Below are 19,042 nucleotides of genomic sequence, written 5' to 3' on the forward strand. Positions count from 1 at the left end.
AAACTTTTCTTGAAATTTTATGTGTATTATTTTGTAAATACACTCTATGAGATAATTTTTGAAAAGATTAGAGAAATACTTTACCAAAAGTGATTTTGATTGATGAATTGAGTTGCAAAAGATTACATGTTTTGGTTGTGATATAGAGTTCGAATTGGTTTTGTGGATTTTGGATGATGATGTTGTGAGTTTGTGTTAATGCTCAGTGTCTCTATAGCCCATTTGAGGGATTTGTGAACATGCATACTAGTTTTATAATATTTTTATGGATCGGTCATTAGCAATATAGGTAGAAACCTAGTCAAGGGTAAGGGTGTCAAAACCAAACTAAACCAAAAAGTTTGATTTTTTTCAATTCGGTTTGGATAATATTAAAAACCAACAAAAAATTAACCCTTTTTTCGGTTAATTAACCAAACCAACCAATAAAATCTAAAAAAATTCCTTTTATTTTCTCTTCTATTTTAAAACATCTTTTTTCTTTTTTCTTCTTCATTGGTTGATCACCAACCATGGTGGCGGCCACGGTGGCAGCCAGTGACCGGCTAGAGGGGAGCTAGAGCCTCGCCATAGGCCGGAAAGCTCGAGCTCGCCTAATGCCGGCGAGCTCGAGCCCCACTAAATCTGGCAACTTGGGTGGGGCTCGAGCCTCATGGAGGAGGTCAATTTACTTAAAAGACATTTGTATTACTCATTGGCCTATAGGTGCTTTTCGTTTGCCCTACTTCTTTTTAAGGTTCTTCTGGAAGCCGCAAATAGGACGAGAGTGTCTACTTTTTCAAGAGGACATTTCGATAGTGGGATTTTTTTTATATGAGCTATTTATGTCTGAATCAAACTCATGAGTTTAGTTGTTGGTTGGAAATGTGGGTTGGGTGCGTGACAAATGTTATAAGTTGAGATTGACATTTTAGATCTTAATCGTGGGAAGCATAGAATTTTCCTTCCATTGTGCCCTCGCCGCTGCTTCAATTTTCACTCGAGGCCTCATTTTATCTCTGCGCCACTCCCACTGCTTGAATTGTTACATGGAGTGGCCGCCATAGCGTGGCGAAATCGGGTGGCAATTCGTTTGATTCCGATGAGTCTTCGCCGTTTGCCTTGGTTTCTTGCACCTCCATGCAAATTGGCGCCGACCGCGGCAAAATGAGCTTGGCCAGGATCACTGGGAATTTATGAGAGACTGGTTCGCTTGTGGCCAGCGTCGGGGCGATTCACCGGAAATTTGAGCATCATCGGGTCGATTATCGAGACGTGCTTGTTAGCACCGCCATGGAGGAGCACCGAGATAGCCGCGCCACCAGCTCAGCTTTAACTGCAGAAAAATCAGGTTTCTTGCGCCTCCATGCAAATCCAAAGGTTGGATTTGGATCGAGTCGCCATATTCGCTCCTCAAAAGACGACAGATAAAAAATGGAAGGACATAACTAAGAAAACACGAGGAAAGTGGCATGGGAGATGAATTATTGGCATGGACCCGGCGGCCTTGCTAATGACCTGATCTTTCTACGCAATGGAACTTTCCACAAAAAGCACACCAAAAGCGTGCGAGTCCCATTGGCTGCTTTTTCTTTTGTGATAGGGAAAGGGCTCCACTAATTGCTTATACTTTAGCGACGACTTTAGTCTTTCACTCAATTTGAAAAAAATTATCAATTCAGTCATATATTTGTTGTATTGATTTTAATGTAATTATAAAATTTTCAATTTTATCAATATAACCGTAAATATTTTTGTGCAATTTTAGTATAATCCTTCCGACGAATTTTTGCTGGAAAATACCGATGTTATGGTCTAGTTATTGTTGGCCGTCCTACGTCAATCAAAAAGTTGATGCGAACAATTTTATTCAAAATGGCTTCGTTTTGAGTAATTTTACAGATTTTCTGATTTTATGCATCATTTGGGTGAAAGGACGGTCATGGCATCTCTTATATTTATTGGAGTCGAGGTGTTATAAATATTATAAGTTGAGATCACTCTTTTAGATCTTAATTGTGTGAAAGCATGGAATTTTCCTTTCATTGTGCCTATGCTGCTGCTTCAATTTTCACCCCGAGGCCTCCCTTTATCTCTGCGCCACTACCTCTGCTTGAATTGTTTACACGGAGCAACTCCATCAGTCTGCCAAATCGTGGCGAAATAGGTGGGAATTCGTTTGTCCAAGTCATATCGGTTAGGATAATCAGAGATGACTGAAATGATACGTTAACATTTTCAAATGAAAATTAGTCAAAAAGATTACATTGAAAATTCAATAATTTATGACTAGATTAGTAATTTTCCTAATCTTGTCCGGTCTTCCCTTCCCTCACTCCATCCTAGTTCTTTCCTAATTCCCAATGATTAAAAGTGGCTCATCTTCGAGATTCTAATATTCATATGAACTTCTATTGATCGATTCAATCGCGATTTTCTCAGACATCACCATTTGAGATGAAGAACATGAAACCACCACTTCTTTCATTCCTCTTCATCTTGGTCTTGCTCAAACCACTCACGGTCTTAGTCACTGGCGACAACGTCGACGCATACTCGCCGATTGATGATATCGCCGTCAACTGTGGCTCCTCCGGCAACTCCTCTGGGTCCAAGCGGATTTGGATCGGAGACGACGAGGATGGTTCGACCTACTCTCCAATCGATGAAACTCATTCCTCCAATGCAAGCGCAAGCGATCCATCTCCCTCCTTCCACAACCTCATCCCATACCAAACTGCTCGTCTCTCCCGCTCCGAATTCATCTACACCTTCCGCGTCGCTGCGGGGCCCAAATTCGTTCGCCTCCACTTCTTCCCTTCGGACTACCACAACTTCCGCCGTGCCAATTCGTTCTTCTCGGTCAAGGCCGCCGGCTACACTCTGCTCCACAACTTCAGCGCCTCCCTCTTTTCCGATCATACCGGCTTAATGAACTTCCACAAAGAGTTCTGCTTAACTGTCGGAGCTGACCAGATATTGAACGTTACGTTTGCTCCCACTCCTGGTAACCCGGACGCGTATGCTTTTGTGAACGGAATCGAAGTCGTTTCCATGCCTGAACATCTCTACTACAACACGGTAGTCGACTCAACCGAGGGAATCAAGTTGGCAGGTTACGAGACGCTGCACAATTTTAGTACCACGGATGCTCTCGAAGCAGTGAAGCGCTTGAACATCGGAGGACAGTTTGTCGGTCCAGCTGATGACACAGGAATGTACAGGACCTGGGAACCAGATGAAGCCTACGTGACTTCCTCGTACATCGGAGTTTTGCCAGTTAACACAACTATCCAACTCAATTACAGTGAGCAAGTACCAAATTACACGGCTCCAGATAGCGTATACAGAACTGCAAGGACTATGGGAATGGACAAAATAATAAATCTGAGCTACAACCTCACGTGGTCCGTCGAGGTGGATACGGACTTCTACTATTTGGTCCGGTTACACTTTTGCGAATTTCAGATAGAGATAAATAAGAGCTTAGATAGGGCTTTCGAGATTTTCATAGATTCACAACTGGTCGAGGGTCATGCAGATGTCTTTATTTGGAGCAAGAAGGGCGTGCCCATCTATAGAGATTATGCAGTATACATGCATGACGATGGAAAGAAGAGAACCAACCTCTCCGTCGCATTGGGTGCGCTCCCAAATGGTTCTACTCTTTACTCTGATGCCATCTTGAATGGTCTCGAGATTTTCAAGATCAGCGATCCAGCCAAGAATCTCTCAGGGCTGAACCCGGATCCGCTCCCGAATAAACCGCCAGGGCCTCCACCGACAAGCAAAGCACCGTCGAGCCTCAGCAGAGCAGCAAAAATTGCCATCGTTGCTGGTGGAACTTCGGGCTTCGCCGTGCTCTCTCTCCTGGCTTTCTTCCTCTACTGGCGACGAAATGGAGCAAAGGATTCGGCCTCAAGCAAGTCGTCCCTGCCGTCAGGTCTGTGCCGCCATTTCTCCCTGGCCGAGATCAGAGCAGCCACGAATAACTTCGACAAGGTGTTCATAATCGGCGTAGGCGGGTTCGGCAACGTGTACAAGGGCCACATCGACGGCGGGGCCACCCAAGTGGCAATCAAGCGGCTAAAACCGGGATCGCGGCAGGGCCTCCACGAGTTCAGGACCGAGATCGAGATGCTCTCGCAGCTCCGGCACCTCCACCTAGTCTCCCTGATCGGTTTCTGCAACGACGCGGGGGAGATGATTCTCGTGTACGACTACATGGCGCGCGGGACCGTCAGCGACCATCTCTACAACACCGATAATCCCCCACTTCCCTGGAAGCAGCGACTCGAGATCTGCATAGGCGCCGCACGTGGCCTGGACTACCTCCACACAGGTGCCAAGCACACCATCATACACCGAGACATGAAGACGACCAACATCCTGCTCGACGAAAAGTGGGTTGCCAAGGTGTCCGACTTCGGGCTCTCGAAGTTTGGGCCGACGAGCGTGTCCAAGACGCACGTCAGCACGGTCGTGAAGGGCACCTTCGGTTACCTGGACCCAGAGTACTATAAGCGCCAGCAGCTGACTGACAAGTCTGACGTCTATTCCTTCGGCGTGGTGCTGTTCGAGGTGCTGTGTGCGAGGCCTGCTGTGAACCGGACGGCCCCGAAGGAACAGATCAACCTGGCTGCATGGGCCCAGAGCTGCTGCAAGAGCGGGGATGTCGAAAAGATCGTGGACCCGCACCTGAAGGGGGCGATCGCCTCCGAGTGCCTTAACAAGTTCTGCGAGATCGCCGTGAGCTGCTTGCAGGGAGAGGGGGCCAAGCGGCCTTCCATGAATGACGTCGTGGGGAACCTCGAGTTTGCACTGCAGCTACAGGTGAGCGCGGAGCAGGAGGCGATAGACCATGCAGGTGCATCCATTGATGACCGCGATGATAACGACCATGGCATGGCTTCAATCGGAGGCGATGCAATGGACAGCAGCGATGAGGCGTTCAGCAGTAGCAATGGTAGTGGTGGGAAGAGCAGTAAGGTAGCTGTGACGACGATCAGTAGCAATGATGTTCGTGACGTGAGTACGAATAATTATGATTCGCAGATCTTGTAGACTGGGGCTGTTTATCTGAGATTATGAATCCCGCAGCTCGTTGAGACGGGCATTCAAGTTTAACTGTTCCTGCTTTGGTTCTTGAAGTTGGTATGGCAAGGTTTCGGTGCAGAAGATATGATGTAAATTTTACCACGTAAAAGCAAATCTAGTCATCAGGAAATGCACGCAAATTCCGATTGATGTTAGATCGGGATCAAGTGTATGGAAAGAGCTAAGTGAGAAATGATAGTTGCATGGTTTTGGGTTATTATTGAGGAACATAAAGTGATTCCCAGTGTTGAAGTCCTGGAATCAGGCTTGCAGAAAGTTTGTACATCCGCATGTGTTTGGCGCTCCAGGAAAATTGCCTGACTTATTGCTCTAAAAATCATCCAACAAACAGAAACGACTGAGGGAAACCCTTGGAAATCTTAAGGCAACTTCCACAAATACGTGAAGCGTTGTTCTAAAGAATCTGCGAAAAAGTCAAGTAAACATAGATGTAAAGCTCTACAAAGAAAAGGCGGATGAAACAAAATTTCATTATCTACATATAAAGCACAAAGGAGACCCAATTTAGAGAAATCATCTATATTGCTGGTGTAAGAATATACTTACAATGTGAAGCAAACAGGATAGGGGAATGCTACCGTCTAATATCAATCATCAATTATTGTCGATGATAACAAATTGAAAAACAAACAAAAAGTAAAGGCTATGCTAAAGAATCTCAGCCAGATATCTAGGCATTCACAAAAAATACAACCAATTGATTTAGGATTTAGAAAATTCGAACCCCTAATGGATTTAAGGGCAAAGGCCCTACTTCAAAGGATGCCCTTTGCCCTCCCATTTCTCACAAGCTACTCATATTTCTAGTCAGGAAAGCTGTAGAGGATCCTGCCAAAGATGATCCTGTTTGACCCGCAGGGACTGTCTCGACATGTAAGTACATTTTCCCAGTCAGAATAGTGCCAAGCCTATTCATCTTTTGCACACAAGCGCTCTGTACAAAGAACACGATAAACTGTCAGACTGGATATGAATCATGGTGTCATAAAAGGATGTTCAAGAGAGACAAGAAAGGAATAAGACAACTTGCACTATAAAACCAATTCCAAGAGACAGGCAATCACCATCTGCAGATTGGCGTCTAGATCTAATTTGTTAGATGTATGAACTGGACATGCCTTTTTCGAGCAGACATCAAAGGTTTAGAACTAAACCGCCTGCACAATTGACTACACTAACATCTGAACAATTCAACTTAGTTAATAAAGCACCAAATAATATCTTGCAGATGCTATAAGACCTAAAGCATTCACACATTCTATCATGATGAGGACAATGAAAATGGAATACTAAGAGACAAAGCTGAGGGTCACACAAAGACACCATTTAATCACAAAAGAAGGGGGTGAGGAGTTTAGATCTGCACAGATCGTAGCCACATGACATCCCACAAATTAACAACCTTTCAATTCACAGGTGTCCTGATAATGTGTGTACACCCATCAGTTATTTACTAGAAGTAAATATGATTAGAAAAGAGGAGGAAAAACATACTCAGATATTCATATGTCAATATCATTGAGGTTCCCCAAGCTGACATACTGAAAAACCGAGGACCCAATCCTCTATATAGACCAGTCCAACCGTCCTCTGCAATCAAGTTTTTCACAACCTTCCTAACAGATGTTCTCTTCTCATGCCCCATCACCTGGTAATTAAAGAAACAAAAGGTACACATATGATTAAGTACTTCACTGAAAAGGACAAGAAGTTAATGGATTAAATATGCCAGTGGAGAGAATACACAGAATGGCCCGCTTAACCAATTTAAACACATCTAGACCAACCTAATTTGAGAGCGTTCATGCATTATTCATGCTAAGACGACAGATATATACATGCTAAAGCAAGGAGATCTGAATCCTGATTCTGTTACTGAATCTAAAAATTTGGTTGAATACAATTTCTCCATTCCTTTTCTTTTAATGTAGTATCTAGATTCTCTTTTTGATGGTCTATTTTACTGTTATCAATGCCAAAGTGTTGTGTAAATTAAAAATGTTGGATTATACAGGTTAAAACACATCTTCTTTTGAAAATGGGACAGTTAAACCCAACCATTAAGCTTGAGCTATGTGTCACATAGTTTAAACTATCAATCATGCCTTTATTTGTCAATTACCATTATTTTAAAATGACACTAGGGATGACAGTTCCCAAGTTGTTACACCTGGTATCATCACTTCGATTTTTTCTAAAACAATTAAGTGACATTTAACATGACCAATGGCATGGGTCATAAGTGGGGGATTCCTCGACTATTCCCACGCTGCAATAAGAATGTCTCTTGAAACCAATAGACCTAATCCCATTAACACCTTCCTAGGAGAGCAAGTAAACTATAATGATCTATGCAGCCATTCCCACGCTCCTATTCTCTCTACCCTTTCTCCAACCTAACAATTTTACTCTTACTTTAAAATAATCCAAATGGCAAAAACTAAGATAAAACGACCTGGAGTTTAATGGAGTTCAATATTAGAGAGAGAAGTAGTGGATAGTCCTCATGGTAAAGAGAATTCTCTCATTGGTTCATGAAGGAAGAGTAATCATAGTAATAGCATCTATCACTAGAGGCAGCAAAAAATTACAGGGCCAATAAACAGATTGGATTACCATGCTCCATTCAGATCTTAGGTAGATCTTACAAAAGCAAAATATCAACAGTCAACCTATTTAAAAGTACCTGTAAGCGAGTTTTGATAGTGTCTAATGGGGTGGTAATGCAAGAAGCTGTTGCACCTGCAATGATTCCTCCAGCAGCTTGAACTGACATTATTGTCCAATTACTTGGAGGAGCTTCCTGAAACTCTTCCCCATGACCTAAAAGGCTATTCAATGACAAGCAAATCAAAAAGAAAACTCAAAATGCCAAAGAGTACATAATGCAATTCCAATATAATAAAATTCACGTTAAAAAAAAAGGCATTGTGAAATCTGGTCCTGTATTACATCAGTCCCATTTTCACATTTCCTGTTGCTCCTCTGAAATAAATATAAAAAAATACATCGGATATGCCCTTCCCTTAATCAAACATAATATTGCATTTCAGAACAGAGTACTTTATAATGGAAGGTAAAATCATGTACAGGCAGAAATGTGAAAACTTTAAAAATCTAACAGAATCTGTAGCAAAACTTAACAGAGGATCTACTATAATTCGAGAACAAAAAAGCAAGTTGCAAAAGGTGCTGACATTCTTTATGACTGGATAGTTCAGAAAATATTGCACACAGGAAAGAGAGATTATGTTGTTTTTGAGATCTGACAATGGAGACAGGATTTATCATTCTTAACAAGAGGAAAAACAGACAACTGTGAAATGACACATGCATGGAGGTAAATCCTTTAAGCTTTAGATAAAGGTAGACTCTCCAAATAATTCACCTGAATCCCATATATCTACAATATTAAAAGGAGTATAAACAAAATTAAACATTTTGTCTTATGCTACACCAAGATGGCCATGAAAGATTGTCCTTTTTGTCAGTGGAAGGATATAAACATATGGTTGAAGAAGAAAACATTGACAAATATATAATGGCTCCTTGGTTTATAAGAACAGAAAAGAATTGGAATAATAAAAAATGTAAACAAAGAGAAATTGTGAAAGCATAAAATGTGGTAACACAAGCAAGGATTACTTGAAAAAAAGGAGATAATGGAAATAAACATGTGAAAGCAATGGATAGAAGAAAAGATTCTTTAAGTAAGATTAGAGTGCTTGAAATCACTCTTCTGGAATGAGACAGATGGAAAAGTACACTTGACAAAAAGGAGGGGATCTAGATAAGGTGTAGGAAGTGGACCTTCTAACAGTGTTATTCAAAACTAAAGTAACACATCTCCACTATATCATCATATTCTTTTAAATGTATCGAGATCCAAATTATTCCTCTTCAAAACAACCAAATTGTGATTTAAGCACTAGGAAAAGAGGTCGAGTAGGTGCTTTGAGATTAGAGATTCTCCTTGATAAGCACAAATAGAGCTCTAGTAGAAATACACTGACTGCAGAGCCTTCGGAAACAAAGTGAAAGCACGCATATTGTGATAAGCCAAAAATAAAAATCTCCATGTCAGGTGCTTTTAAGGTTTTAAATTCAAAGCTGTCCTGCAAGTCCACCATATTTTGTGTCCAAATACAAATTTAAGTTTTCATTTTTGTGCAAAGGTCCCAGTTTTCCATAGGCTTGGTTGACAGGATGTAGCTCAATTACATGTCAGTTGTGAAATATCAGAGTCCTGTTCCAACTAGGGGCACATGGAATGATCAGAAAATGAAGCCATTCAAATAGATTACACTATAATTATAGCATGTTTCAAATAAATAAGGTAGAACTTTCGTCATAACTACACATGATTACTTTGGTAGACACTATTAAGGCCATGAAACACTTCTCCTACAAAGGGGGCCACAAGGCCAAGCCTAGCAAATGCATCTTCAAACAAGGAGATAAATTGTCTGAGTTCATTCCACTGGCATGAGCCAATCATCCATCCAATGCATAGAGGGAACTATGCTAGACCCACAAGAACATGAGCTCCATATGCTTACTCGATTACAATCAGCTTGTTTATCATATTAGCAGATGAGTACCTAAGGACAATGTTAAAGAATAGTGCTGAAAAAAGTCGCTGTCAACAGAACGATCCATTATTGCACTGTTCACTGTAGAAGGAATCCATGTGACTAGAGACACGACACATAGTGATGAATCAGACTGAAAGGTCACACAGCATTTTCACATCAAAGGAGTAATAACTTATAGATGTTAATGTATCGTATGAGCTCGTAGGTGCTTAAGTTAAACGAGATACCTCTAAAGGGAACATTAAAAGTCAGTTTTTTATGGTGATGTCCCAACCCCTTCCCACCCCACTGTGTAGATTGGCCTTTCAGTATCAGTGTCCGTTTAAACTTTTTCAAGACATTATCTTACACCTGCTCTTTAAAGGGCCATGGAGGCACAATACCATGAATGTCTGATGGTCCAAGTCCTCTTTTGCGTTGATTTAAAGGCTTGCTAACTGCAAGAGAAGAAAAACATACAAAACACGCCCACACTCTTTGACTTTGATAATTCAAAAGCTACAACATCGATGTTGCGCTGGTTAAACAATTAAATGTCACATGTGACACTGAAATAGTTATGCAAACATGAAATAGCACATGCACATGCACACATGCACATGCAGTAGAAGAAGGAAGATAATTTAAGAACGACAAATCATATAACATGCTAGTCCAACAAAAGCTCATCAAAAGGTAATCTCTCCACGCCATTAGCCTATTCAATGAGACCCCCCCATACATTGATAAACAGGAAAAAATGGAAGGCAAAAATATGAGAGAGAGAGAGAGAGACTCATATCAAGGTTCACCAGTTATGAACATAACAAAGTAAATTCACATAAGAAGTCTACATTATTCACATTTGAAGAATGGAAGCTTCAGGTACGTTGATAAGATCAGCAATTACATGAGAAAGAATTTCACGGAAGCTAGAAATCCTTTTCGTTTTATTTAGTTTCAGCAGCAGTCCCGGTGTAGTTGAACTTCAACCACATCAAATGAGCACTAAACCAAGTCTTACCTCCAAAAAACACGCTGGCTTGAACCATAACTTGCCCACCAAACAGCACTTGACGGTGAATAAGTCATAACAGAGAGACCAAACCCTCTATACAATCCCCTGATGCCATCAGATTGCAACACCTTGCGAACAACGTCCAAACCTCCACTATACCTTGCATGGCCTGAGTATCCCTGGACCATCAGCTTTTGACTGACCTGAGCAGTATATGTGAGGATATGAAATTTAGCATCACAACCCCATGGAAACTTATTTCTATCATTATTATTCATTCCAGCTAACCAAAAGTAGGCTCAAATTTCCAGAATATAATGATGTTAAGTTACCATAATTTGGTAATCATTACCATAATACTTATTACCCCATCTATGTGAGCCTGAGGAAAACTGTCAGATAGTCATGAGTCATAATGAGAGATTACATTTCAACATGAACTACATACCACATCAATTGGAACAAACACAGCCTGAGAAAAGAGCGATGCAGTCATGCCAGCAGCACCATTTGCTATGGCTGCTTGGGTGGGCTCAGCTAATTTCATAGTTTCAACCATCTTGAAAGTGGCAACCTTTGTAGTCTCTAAAGCAGTGAGGAAAATAATCCTTGCGGGAATTGCACCAGTGATGACTGTTCCAAATCCTCTGTAAAGGCCAGGAACCCCATCTGTCTTCAATATACCTCTGAGGACTGCAAGCGCGTTCTTCTCAAGAGTATGTTTTGTAGCAACCTGCAGCCTCGTTTTGACAACAGAAACTGGGTATAATGCCACTGTAACCCCCGTGAAGAGGCCGGCTCCTACAACATAAAACTTAGTTTTATCTAGCCTGCAGAAATTGGTGAAATGGATGAGCCTATAAGAGGGAACTAGTACAATACAGATAGAAGTCACATCTTCCTAAGTATCAAACAGATGTTGTAAATCATGGGATTATCAGTGCGCGCACACAAAGTTAACTACAAACATCCTGTTTAAACCTCTGTTTTGTCCATAAGACCTCATAAAAGAACTCATATTCGTCGCACTAGCATATAGGAGAATTCCCACGATACCCAATATAAATACGAAATTGATATACAAAACTAAACATATAAATTATCAATGAAAAGCTTCGAGATGACGGACAAACGTGTTGAACTTACTTTAAAACCTGAAAGATAACATACCATTAAATTTCATTGCTATTCGTTATAAAATCCTGCAGCTCGACATCACTGTATATCCATTCATCAGGAGCTTTGGTTACCAAAAATGCATAATCTTAGACAAGCGATGTCGGCCTACAATCTCATCATCATAAACTCGTACTAAAAGCATCAAACACATATCCCTACAACTGCTAGGACGGAGAAGATAAGCAAGAAATCCAAACTGAGGACCCCCTTAAGCCCAGAAATTTCCCTGATTGCTCGGAGATGAATTCCACACCCCATTCGCCGGGGAACCCAAGAAACAAAAAAATCAAACTGCCAAGAAAGCAAGAACCCAAAAGAAAATGCGACGGGCGACGACGGAAACCAACGAAACAAGAATGAGCCACGAACAAGAAAAAGATCAAATTCAACGAAGAAACGAAGCGACCCACTTGTCCCAATTGATCTCGGTTTGACCAATCGCGTGAACTCGAGCGTTGGAGGCGTCCATGGACGTCGCGGAGGAGCAACGGGGTCAAAAGTCCGTTGCCCAGATGCTGGGAAGACCGAATGTCTGGGGATGAATTTTGATGGGAAAGCTTTCAATCTGGTTGCTTGGAGCGAAAAACTTCCCTCTCCTCTCTTTTTCTTCTCTCCTTCCTCTCGTTTTTTTTATTATTATTTTATTTTTAAACGCCGTTCAACCTGAACCTACCTACGCGGCTTCATGTTGAACGGGACTGCTCACATTAAAATTCTAAGTCACCGCACTTTTATACCTATAAACACATTTCGTAATGTGATTTTTTTAAATGAGATATGAAATGCTTTTGTACTTAATTACGACGACTTGGATCATTTGGGCCATGAAATGGCCTTGGGTCGTAATATCCGGCGACCGATCTATCTCTTGGTTTGATGACCTTTTCTGGTCAATGGAGCGAGGATGGCCCACCAAAGAAAGGGGACTCTGAAAATTAAGCCAAGTTGGGGGAATATGCGGAACCAACGTTTCAGATGGGGTTTTTAAAAGTCAACTAGCGTGAGCTCAACCCTTGGATTTACCTATTGACGACCCTTTCAAAATAAAAATGAGAGGTGAGGGATTCGAATCCCCACCTTCTTAGAAGTTGGGGTGGAGACAAATTCGTTTTAAGTGTGGGTTTCGACTCCCACGCCTATAATGAAGCAGAGTGAGAATTAGAATAGGAGTAGAATAAAACTGACAAAAAAAAAAAAAACAACTAACGTGAGCCCGGTCTATGTTGGTTAAAAAGGAAAAAAAAAAAAAGCTTATGTAGCACACAAATTTATTAAAATATGGATTAATTTAAATAATTAAAGAATATGTCTATCGACTAGAAGAAATAACATATATCTTTCTCAATTTACTAGTTTTTGTTAGATTAAAAAATAAAGAAAAATTCCAATAAGGGCGTGAAATGTCTTCATTTATTCAAATAAAGGCTCAAAATGAATCGTGTTTCAAATAAAGACTTGTAGTTGGTTTATTTTATCAAATAATAGCTTGAAATTGATTTTTTTCAAATAAGAGCCTAAAATAAACATATTAATATGAAAGAATGACTTGACCTTATCGGCTAATCAAGGACATTTCTATCATTTACATTTTTTTCTTTCTTTTTTCCTATTTCTTTTTAATGTTTTCTTTATAAAAAAAAAACTCAAAAAAAAGGCTAAAACTTAAAGAAAAAAAAAAGAAAACACAAATAAATAAATAACCAACCCTACACCGCCTATGGTTGCCACCCCATCACCAATAAGGCATTGAGTCACTAATCATCACCGGGGAGGGTCACAACCCTCTCCTAGTTATGGTAAGGGTAGAGCCCTCACCTCTAGTCAAAGAGGGTTGTTGGTCTTCGCTAAGGCACTAGCGACCCTACTCAACGCCCCATTGGTGATGGGGGGCGATAACCACTTGCGAGAAAGGGTTGTTAGCCACTTCAAGTTCTTATTTGAATAAATGATGATACTTTAGGTATTTATTTAAAACAATGTCCACTTCAAACCTTTATTTAAGAAATTAAGATATTCAAGGTCCTTATTTAAAAATTTCTCTAAGATCAATAGCCTAATCCAAATCTTCAATTCCTTTTCCACTAAAGAAATTTTTTTGTAGCATTTGATAATAACATCGTATCATTATAAAACAAACTAATATAAGAAGATAAATTCCCCAATTGATACTCGTAAACAAAATTTTATCGAATATCCGTCAAGAATAGAGAAAACGTCAAGAAAAGGAAACCCGAGGGCCAATTTGGTTCGTCAAAACATTTTCAGTTTTCATCTTCATTGAAAATAATAAAAACTATTGTCCCTTTTCAGATTTCAGTTTTTTTGTTTAGTTTTCCTAAAAACGTGTTTCATCCAAAAATATAATCTTCAATATGAACACAGATTTTAATGCTTTTGATGTTAAGAGGTACGTTTTCATTTTATAAGTAAACTACATTCTCCATCTGAAGAATAGTTTGAAAACTACGTTTTCAATTTTTAGTTCCAAAGCTGAAAACAAATTCATTTCAAAACAGTTTTCAGTTAAATTCTTAATGTATTTCCAGTTTTGCTTTCATTTGCAAAAGAAAATGAAAATAGAAAACTGGACGATTCCTTATACCAAGCAGACCCTCATTTTTTTTTTTTTCAGAATTTTTTTTTTTTTGGGGGAAAAGAGAGAAACAAAAAATAAAGTAGTTGCCCATTACCAAATTTGAAGATCTCAGAATCTAAAGAAACTTTCCATACCTCTTAATCGTGGTCAACATTGATTTTGAGAAATTTCACGTAGCTAAGTTGAGGCTGCGCTCGTAGATTCGAGCCTATGGCCTTTGAATGGACTAAAATTTCGAGTCTGGATACTACTATTTATTTTACCCTATCAGGGTCGGGCTCATTAAAAGCTTTCGTCATGGGCTTTCCAACAAGGAAAATGATCACGCGGACGGGAAGGTTCTTCGATGCAAAAGTGCTCAACATGAGTAAAAGGATATCACAAATTTTGTAAGTTTTATATGGCACTAATTTAAGCGACATAATTTTTTATTAATTATTTAAATTCCGTACCTTTTTAAAAAACTTTCGCCACAAATATGTGATCTGTGAATGGTTTTTAAAAAATTATAACACATAAGTGATTGATTGAAAGTTATGAGACTCAAGTGAATTAAAATTATAACACTCAAGTGATAAAGAAAAAAGCTATGACATTTAAATAAGTGTTTGTAATGTTTTTATTTTCCTGAACATAAGGATCGCTCTCCTCCACCTTAGGTTGAGGACTAGTAAAGAAATCTATATATAGGACCTGAGTTCCTCATTTCAGCACATGGTGAGTTGTTCTCTTGCTTTCACTCTCTATTTGCTCTTCTTAAGTTTCACTTGTGGTATCCTTGGTGTTTGTAGGTACTAGGGTTCTCGCGCTCCTAAGGTAAGTCTTCACTCCCTCTCTATTTAAATTCAATTAGAAAGCATTTTTATATCATTGTAATGTCGATTTTAATCTTACATTGCACTGTTATGCTGCCGAGTTATAATGATAAAAATTTCATATGCTTCTTAATTATTGTAATGTTGAAATCAAACCCCCAACTTTTGAAATTCATCATGATACTATCAAGATAGAAATAAAAATTATGCATATATCTTGATCGTTGGAATAACGAAACTCAAATTTAGAGCTTGAATTCATGCTATTGGTGTTGCTAAATGATCTTATTATTTGAAAGTCACTAGAATTCATGCTATCGATTGTTGATATACAAATTACGCAATTTGAAGGGTAATATGAAGTGGCTGATATATGAAGTGCTTGAATAAACCCCTAGGACGCAATACCGATGGGATTGGTCTCATGTGTGGAATAAGTTACAAGGACATGACCAAAGGTCGTGTCGTTGTTATCGCGATGTCAACACATGAATCCAAGCTTCGTGCACATGAATCATCATTTTATCATTCAAATTTCATTTTTGAAATGCAACTACACACATTTCAAAATTGCATTGATGCATCTATATATCACAACACTTGTCACTTAAGTGCATTCAACACATTGTACATGTTCGATTGACATGTTTTATATCAATTTTCATGTCTCCATGCATATCTTATTCGATTGTTGCATCATTACTTATGTCATTAGTGCATGTTTTCTCCAATGGCCACTCATATCATTTGCACATGTCAAATTTGATCGTCACGTCATCACATATGTCAATCGCACATGTTACTTTTGCTTACCACATCATTATGCATGTCATCCATACATATTATGTTCGATCCCCACATATCATTCGCACATGTCGCGTTCGATCAACGCATGTAACCTGGATACGTTGTATTCGACTTTTACAAGTCATTGGAACACGTCATATTGCATGTCATATTCACCACTGCTTATTATATTTAATCATCGTATGCCATTTGAGAACATCATATTCGATCCGTGCATGTTACTTTCGATTCATAAGTCATGTTGCATGTCCGTGGCATATGTATTCTATCATTGTGGTCAACTTGTATGCCATTCATATTCGATTTTGGCTTCTACGTGATTTGATCATTTTCACATTCGGTGCAACTGTCGGTGTCACGCATCTTGCAACATGCACAGCATTTATAAAAGTACACACGCACACACACAATGGGTAAATCCAGCGCGATCTTTTGGTCTGATTGCGTGTTGGTCAATTTTCAATCTCGTCTCAGTAACGAAAATGCACGATAATCAGGAAGTAGGACTTCATCGAATAGTTGTGGTACCTAAATGCGTTGTAGGATATATATAAATCAGTACTTTACGTAATCCGACCTCAGCCTCGGGTTAACGCACATAAACTATTCACATTGCATATGTTACCTAGTAGTTTAATTCCCTGTAACTGCTTAAACATTTTAGCCATCCAATCAACCTAGTTAATAAAAATTGACTAGTGCCGACCCCTCTTTTTTTTTTTTTTTAGAATCTGATGTATACAGTTTCATAGCCAACTCGAACCTAGATTTTGGAAGACCTTAGGATCGAGGCATCGACCCAATTTGCAAAAACTACGAGGTGCTACAATTGGATATGAATTAACGGTTACATGCCATTGAATGGGGCAGTTTTTGGGTGTAGTCGATGACAACTTTGCAAATGTACAATACTAAAGGTGTAATTAAGAGGCGTGAGAACTTGTTTACGTTTTTGTGCTCCTATGGTATAAGTTATAACGGTAAAGGGGTCTTATATTTCACTCGAGGACGGTTTTGGAATATCGAAAATAGGATTTTTTTTTTTTTTTGGGAAATATTGACAGTATAATTTTATAATTTCTCTCTCTATACAAGCACTCTGAGAAGAAGACAGCATGTTTGATAACGGTGAAGTATAGACAAGGCCCTTTGCTAAAAAAAAAAAAAAAGTATAGACAAGGCCCATATCCAAGGAATGGCCCGTGAGATGTTGCCTGCCAAGGTTTGTAAGCATTAGCCCAAGTTCTAAGATGTTTGTCCTCCGGGTACAATAGGCCAAGCCCACAAAGGTGCAATTGGCCCAAAGGGAGGGTTGCCTTGGTCAGGGAAGTATCCGAGTATCATTGTTGAGGTATGTCAAGATACCCCAGCACCACCCCCCTCTCTTTCTTTCTATGAATTATATGTACACATGCCGTGATCTAAGATTGATTGTGAAAAAGAAAAGTCATGTCCATGGACCTAGAGAAGTCATCAAAGTAAGATGAAAGACCCAAATTCTCATTGTTTCAAAGAAAATAACTTGGGTTGTTTTTATGCATCTCTTTCTCTCTCTCTCTTCTCTCTCTCTCTCTCTCTATGAATTATACATACATACATACTGTGATCTAAGATTGATTGTGAAAAGAAAAGTCGTGTCCATGGACCTAGAGAAGTCATTCAAGTAAGATGAAAGATACAAGTTTCTCATATCTAGAGCTTGGGTTGTTTTTATGGATCAAAATCTCTCCCTCTCTCTTTCTATATATATATATATATAGTGATATAAGAGAAGTATATGTACACATGCAATGATCTAAGAGAAGTAATTCAAAGTAAGATGAAAGACGCAAGTTTCTCTTTGTTTCAAGGAAAATAACTCTAAATAGAAGTTGAGGTTGGGTTGTTTTCATGGATCAAAGAGGTACTTGGAATGGGGACATCACTATTGCAGAAAACGCCAAAAGATGCATCAATCGAAGCATAAGTAGCAAATGATGAAAACAAAATCGAAGTCACACGAGATACGGGATTTACATGGAAAATCCAAAATCGAAAAAACCACAGGGAGAGAGGGGGGTTCACTATCTTCAACAAAGAGTACGAGAGTACAATCCAAAAACTCTAAAACTACTTGGTGAGCCACAAAATCTAAAGATCTAATATGAAAATAAGAAAAAAGACAAAAGAGGAAATTATATGGAGGTTAGGGCTGGAGATGTGTTATAAAATAGATTCCTTTCACAATCTCCCTTTAAAAAACCCTAAAAGGTGCATGATTTAAAATACCATTATTTCTCAATTTGAAAGTCAAAACTTAACAAATCTACATTGACTTCAAATCTTCAAAAGAGGATTATGTCAAACATCACAAGATCTCTTTCCCTCACCACCAAAAGTGACCACACAAGGAAATCCCGAAAATGGTAGAGTCGAGAAAGCACACCCCTAAGCCTATGTGAGCGTACTCTGTGTAGGAAATAAGGTATGAAACACTACCAACTCCACCTAAGCAACTCCAATGGCGAAAATGCCAATCAAGTCCAATGCTTGAACTTGGTCAAAAGAGCTAATTTGATTAACATATTTGCCAGATTATCCACCATAGGTATTTTCTTCATCGTAATTGTACCTCATCACATACAAAGCGACACTGTTTGTTGATATGTTTTGTTCTCTCATATACATTGCATTCTTCATCAATTGGATCGCACTTTGGTTATCGCAAAAGATAACATAGGTTCCCTCCTACTTCACAAATTCTGTAACTAAACGCTTCAATCAAAGAGTTGTCTTTACTGCTTCCGCTGCTACCATCTATTATGCTTCAGTGGTAGATTAAGCAATACAAAATTGCCCTCTAATTAACCGTAGAACCACCAAGCATAAAAACATAACTTGTTAAAGATCTCATTTTGTCGAGATTGCATGCATAGTTAAAATCAATGGAGCCAATAATTGAATGTCCTATATTGCA

At 39.3% G+C, this 19,042-nt stretch overlaps 2 protein-coding genes across 2 annotated transcripts; one reads left to right on the forward strand and one right to left on the reverse strand.

Moving 5' to 3' along the window:
• The first annotated feature begins 2,401 nt into the window (after positions 1–2,401).
• Positions 2,402–5,328, forward strand: LOC104423643 (receptor-like protein kinase FERONIA). Its single transcript, XM_010036107.3, has one exon. The coding sequence runs from the start codon at positions 2,437–2,439 to the stop codon at positions 5,041–5,043; it is 2,607 nt and encodes an 868-aa protein (XP_010034409.2). The 5' UTR covers positions 2,402–2,436; the 3' UTR covers positions 5,044–5,328.
• A 264-nt stretch (positions 5,329–5,592) lies between these two features.
• On the reverse strand, positions 5,593–12,545 carry LOC104422035 (solute carrier family 25 member 44). The gene is made up of 6 exons (XM_010034249.3): positions 12,279–12,545; positions 11,138–11,519; positions 10,696–10,892; positions 7,784–7,928; positions 6,592–6,745; positions 5,593–6,031 (listed from the first exon to the last, which is right to left on the reverse strand). Exons 1-6 carry the CDS (start codon positions 12,335–12,337, stop codon positions 6,006–6,008), a joined length of 963 nt encoding a protein of 320 aa, XP_010032551.1. The 5' UTR covers positions 12,338–12,545; the 3' UTR covers positions 5,593–6,005.
• Positions 12,546–19,042: the final 6,497 nt, after the last annotated feature.

Source organism: Eucalyptus grandis, chromosome 10, assembly GCF_016545825.1.
Source record: "Eucalyptus grandis isolate ANBG69807.140 chromosome 10, ASM1654582v1, whole genome shotgun sequence".
NCBI classification, from domain to species: Eukaryota; Viridiplantae; Streptophyta; class Magnoliopsida; order Myrtales; family Myrtaceae; genus Eucalyptus; species Eucalyptus grandis.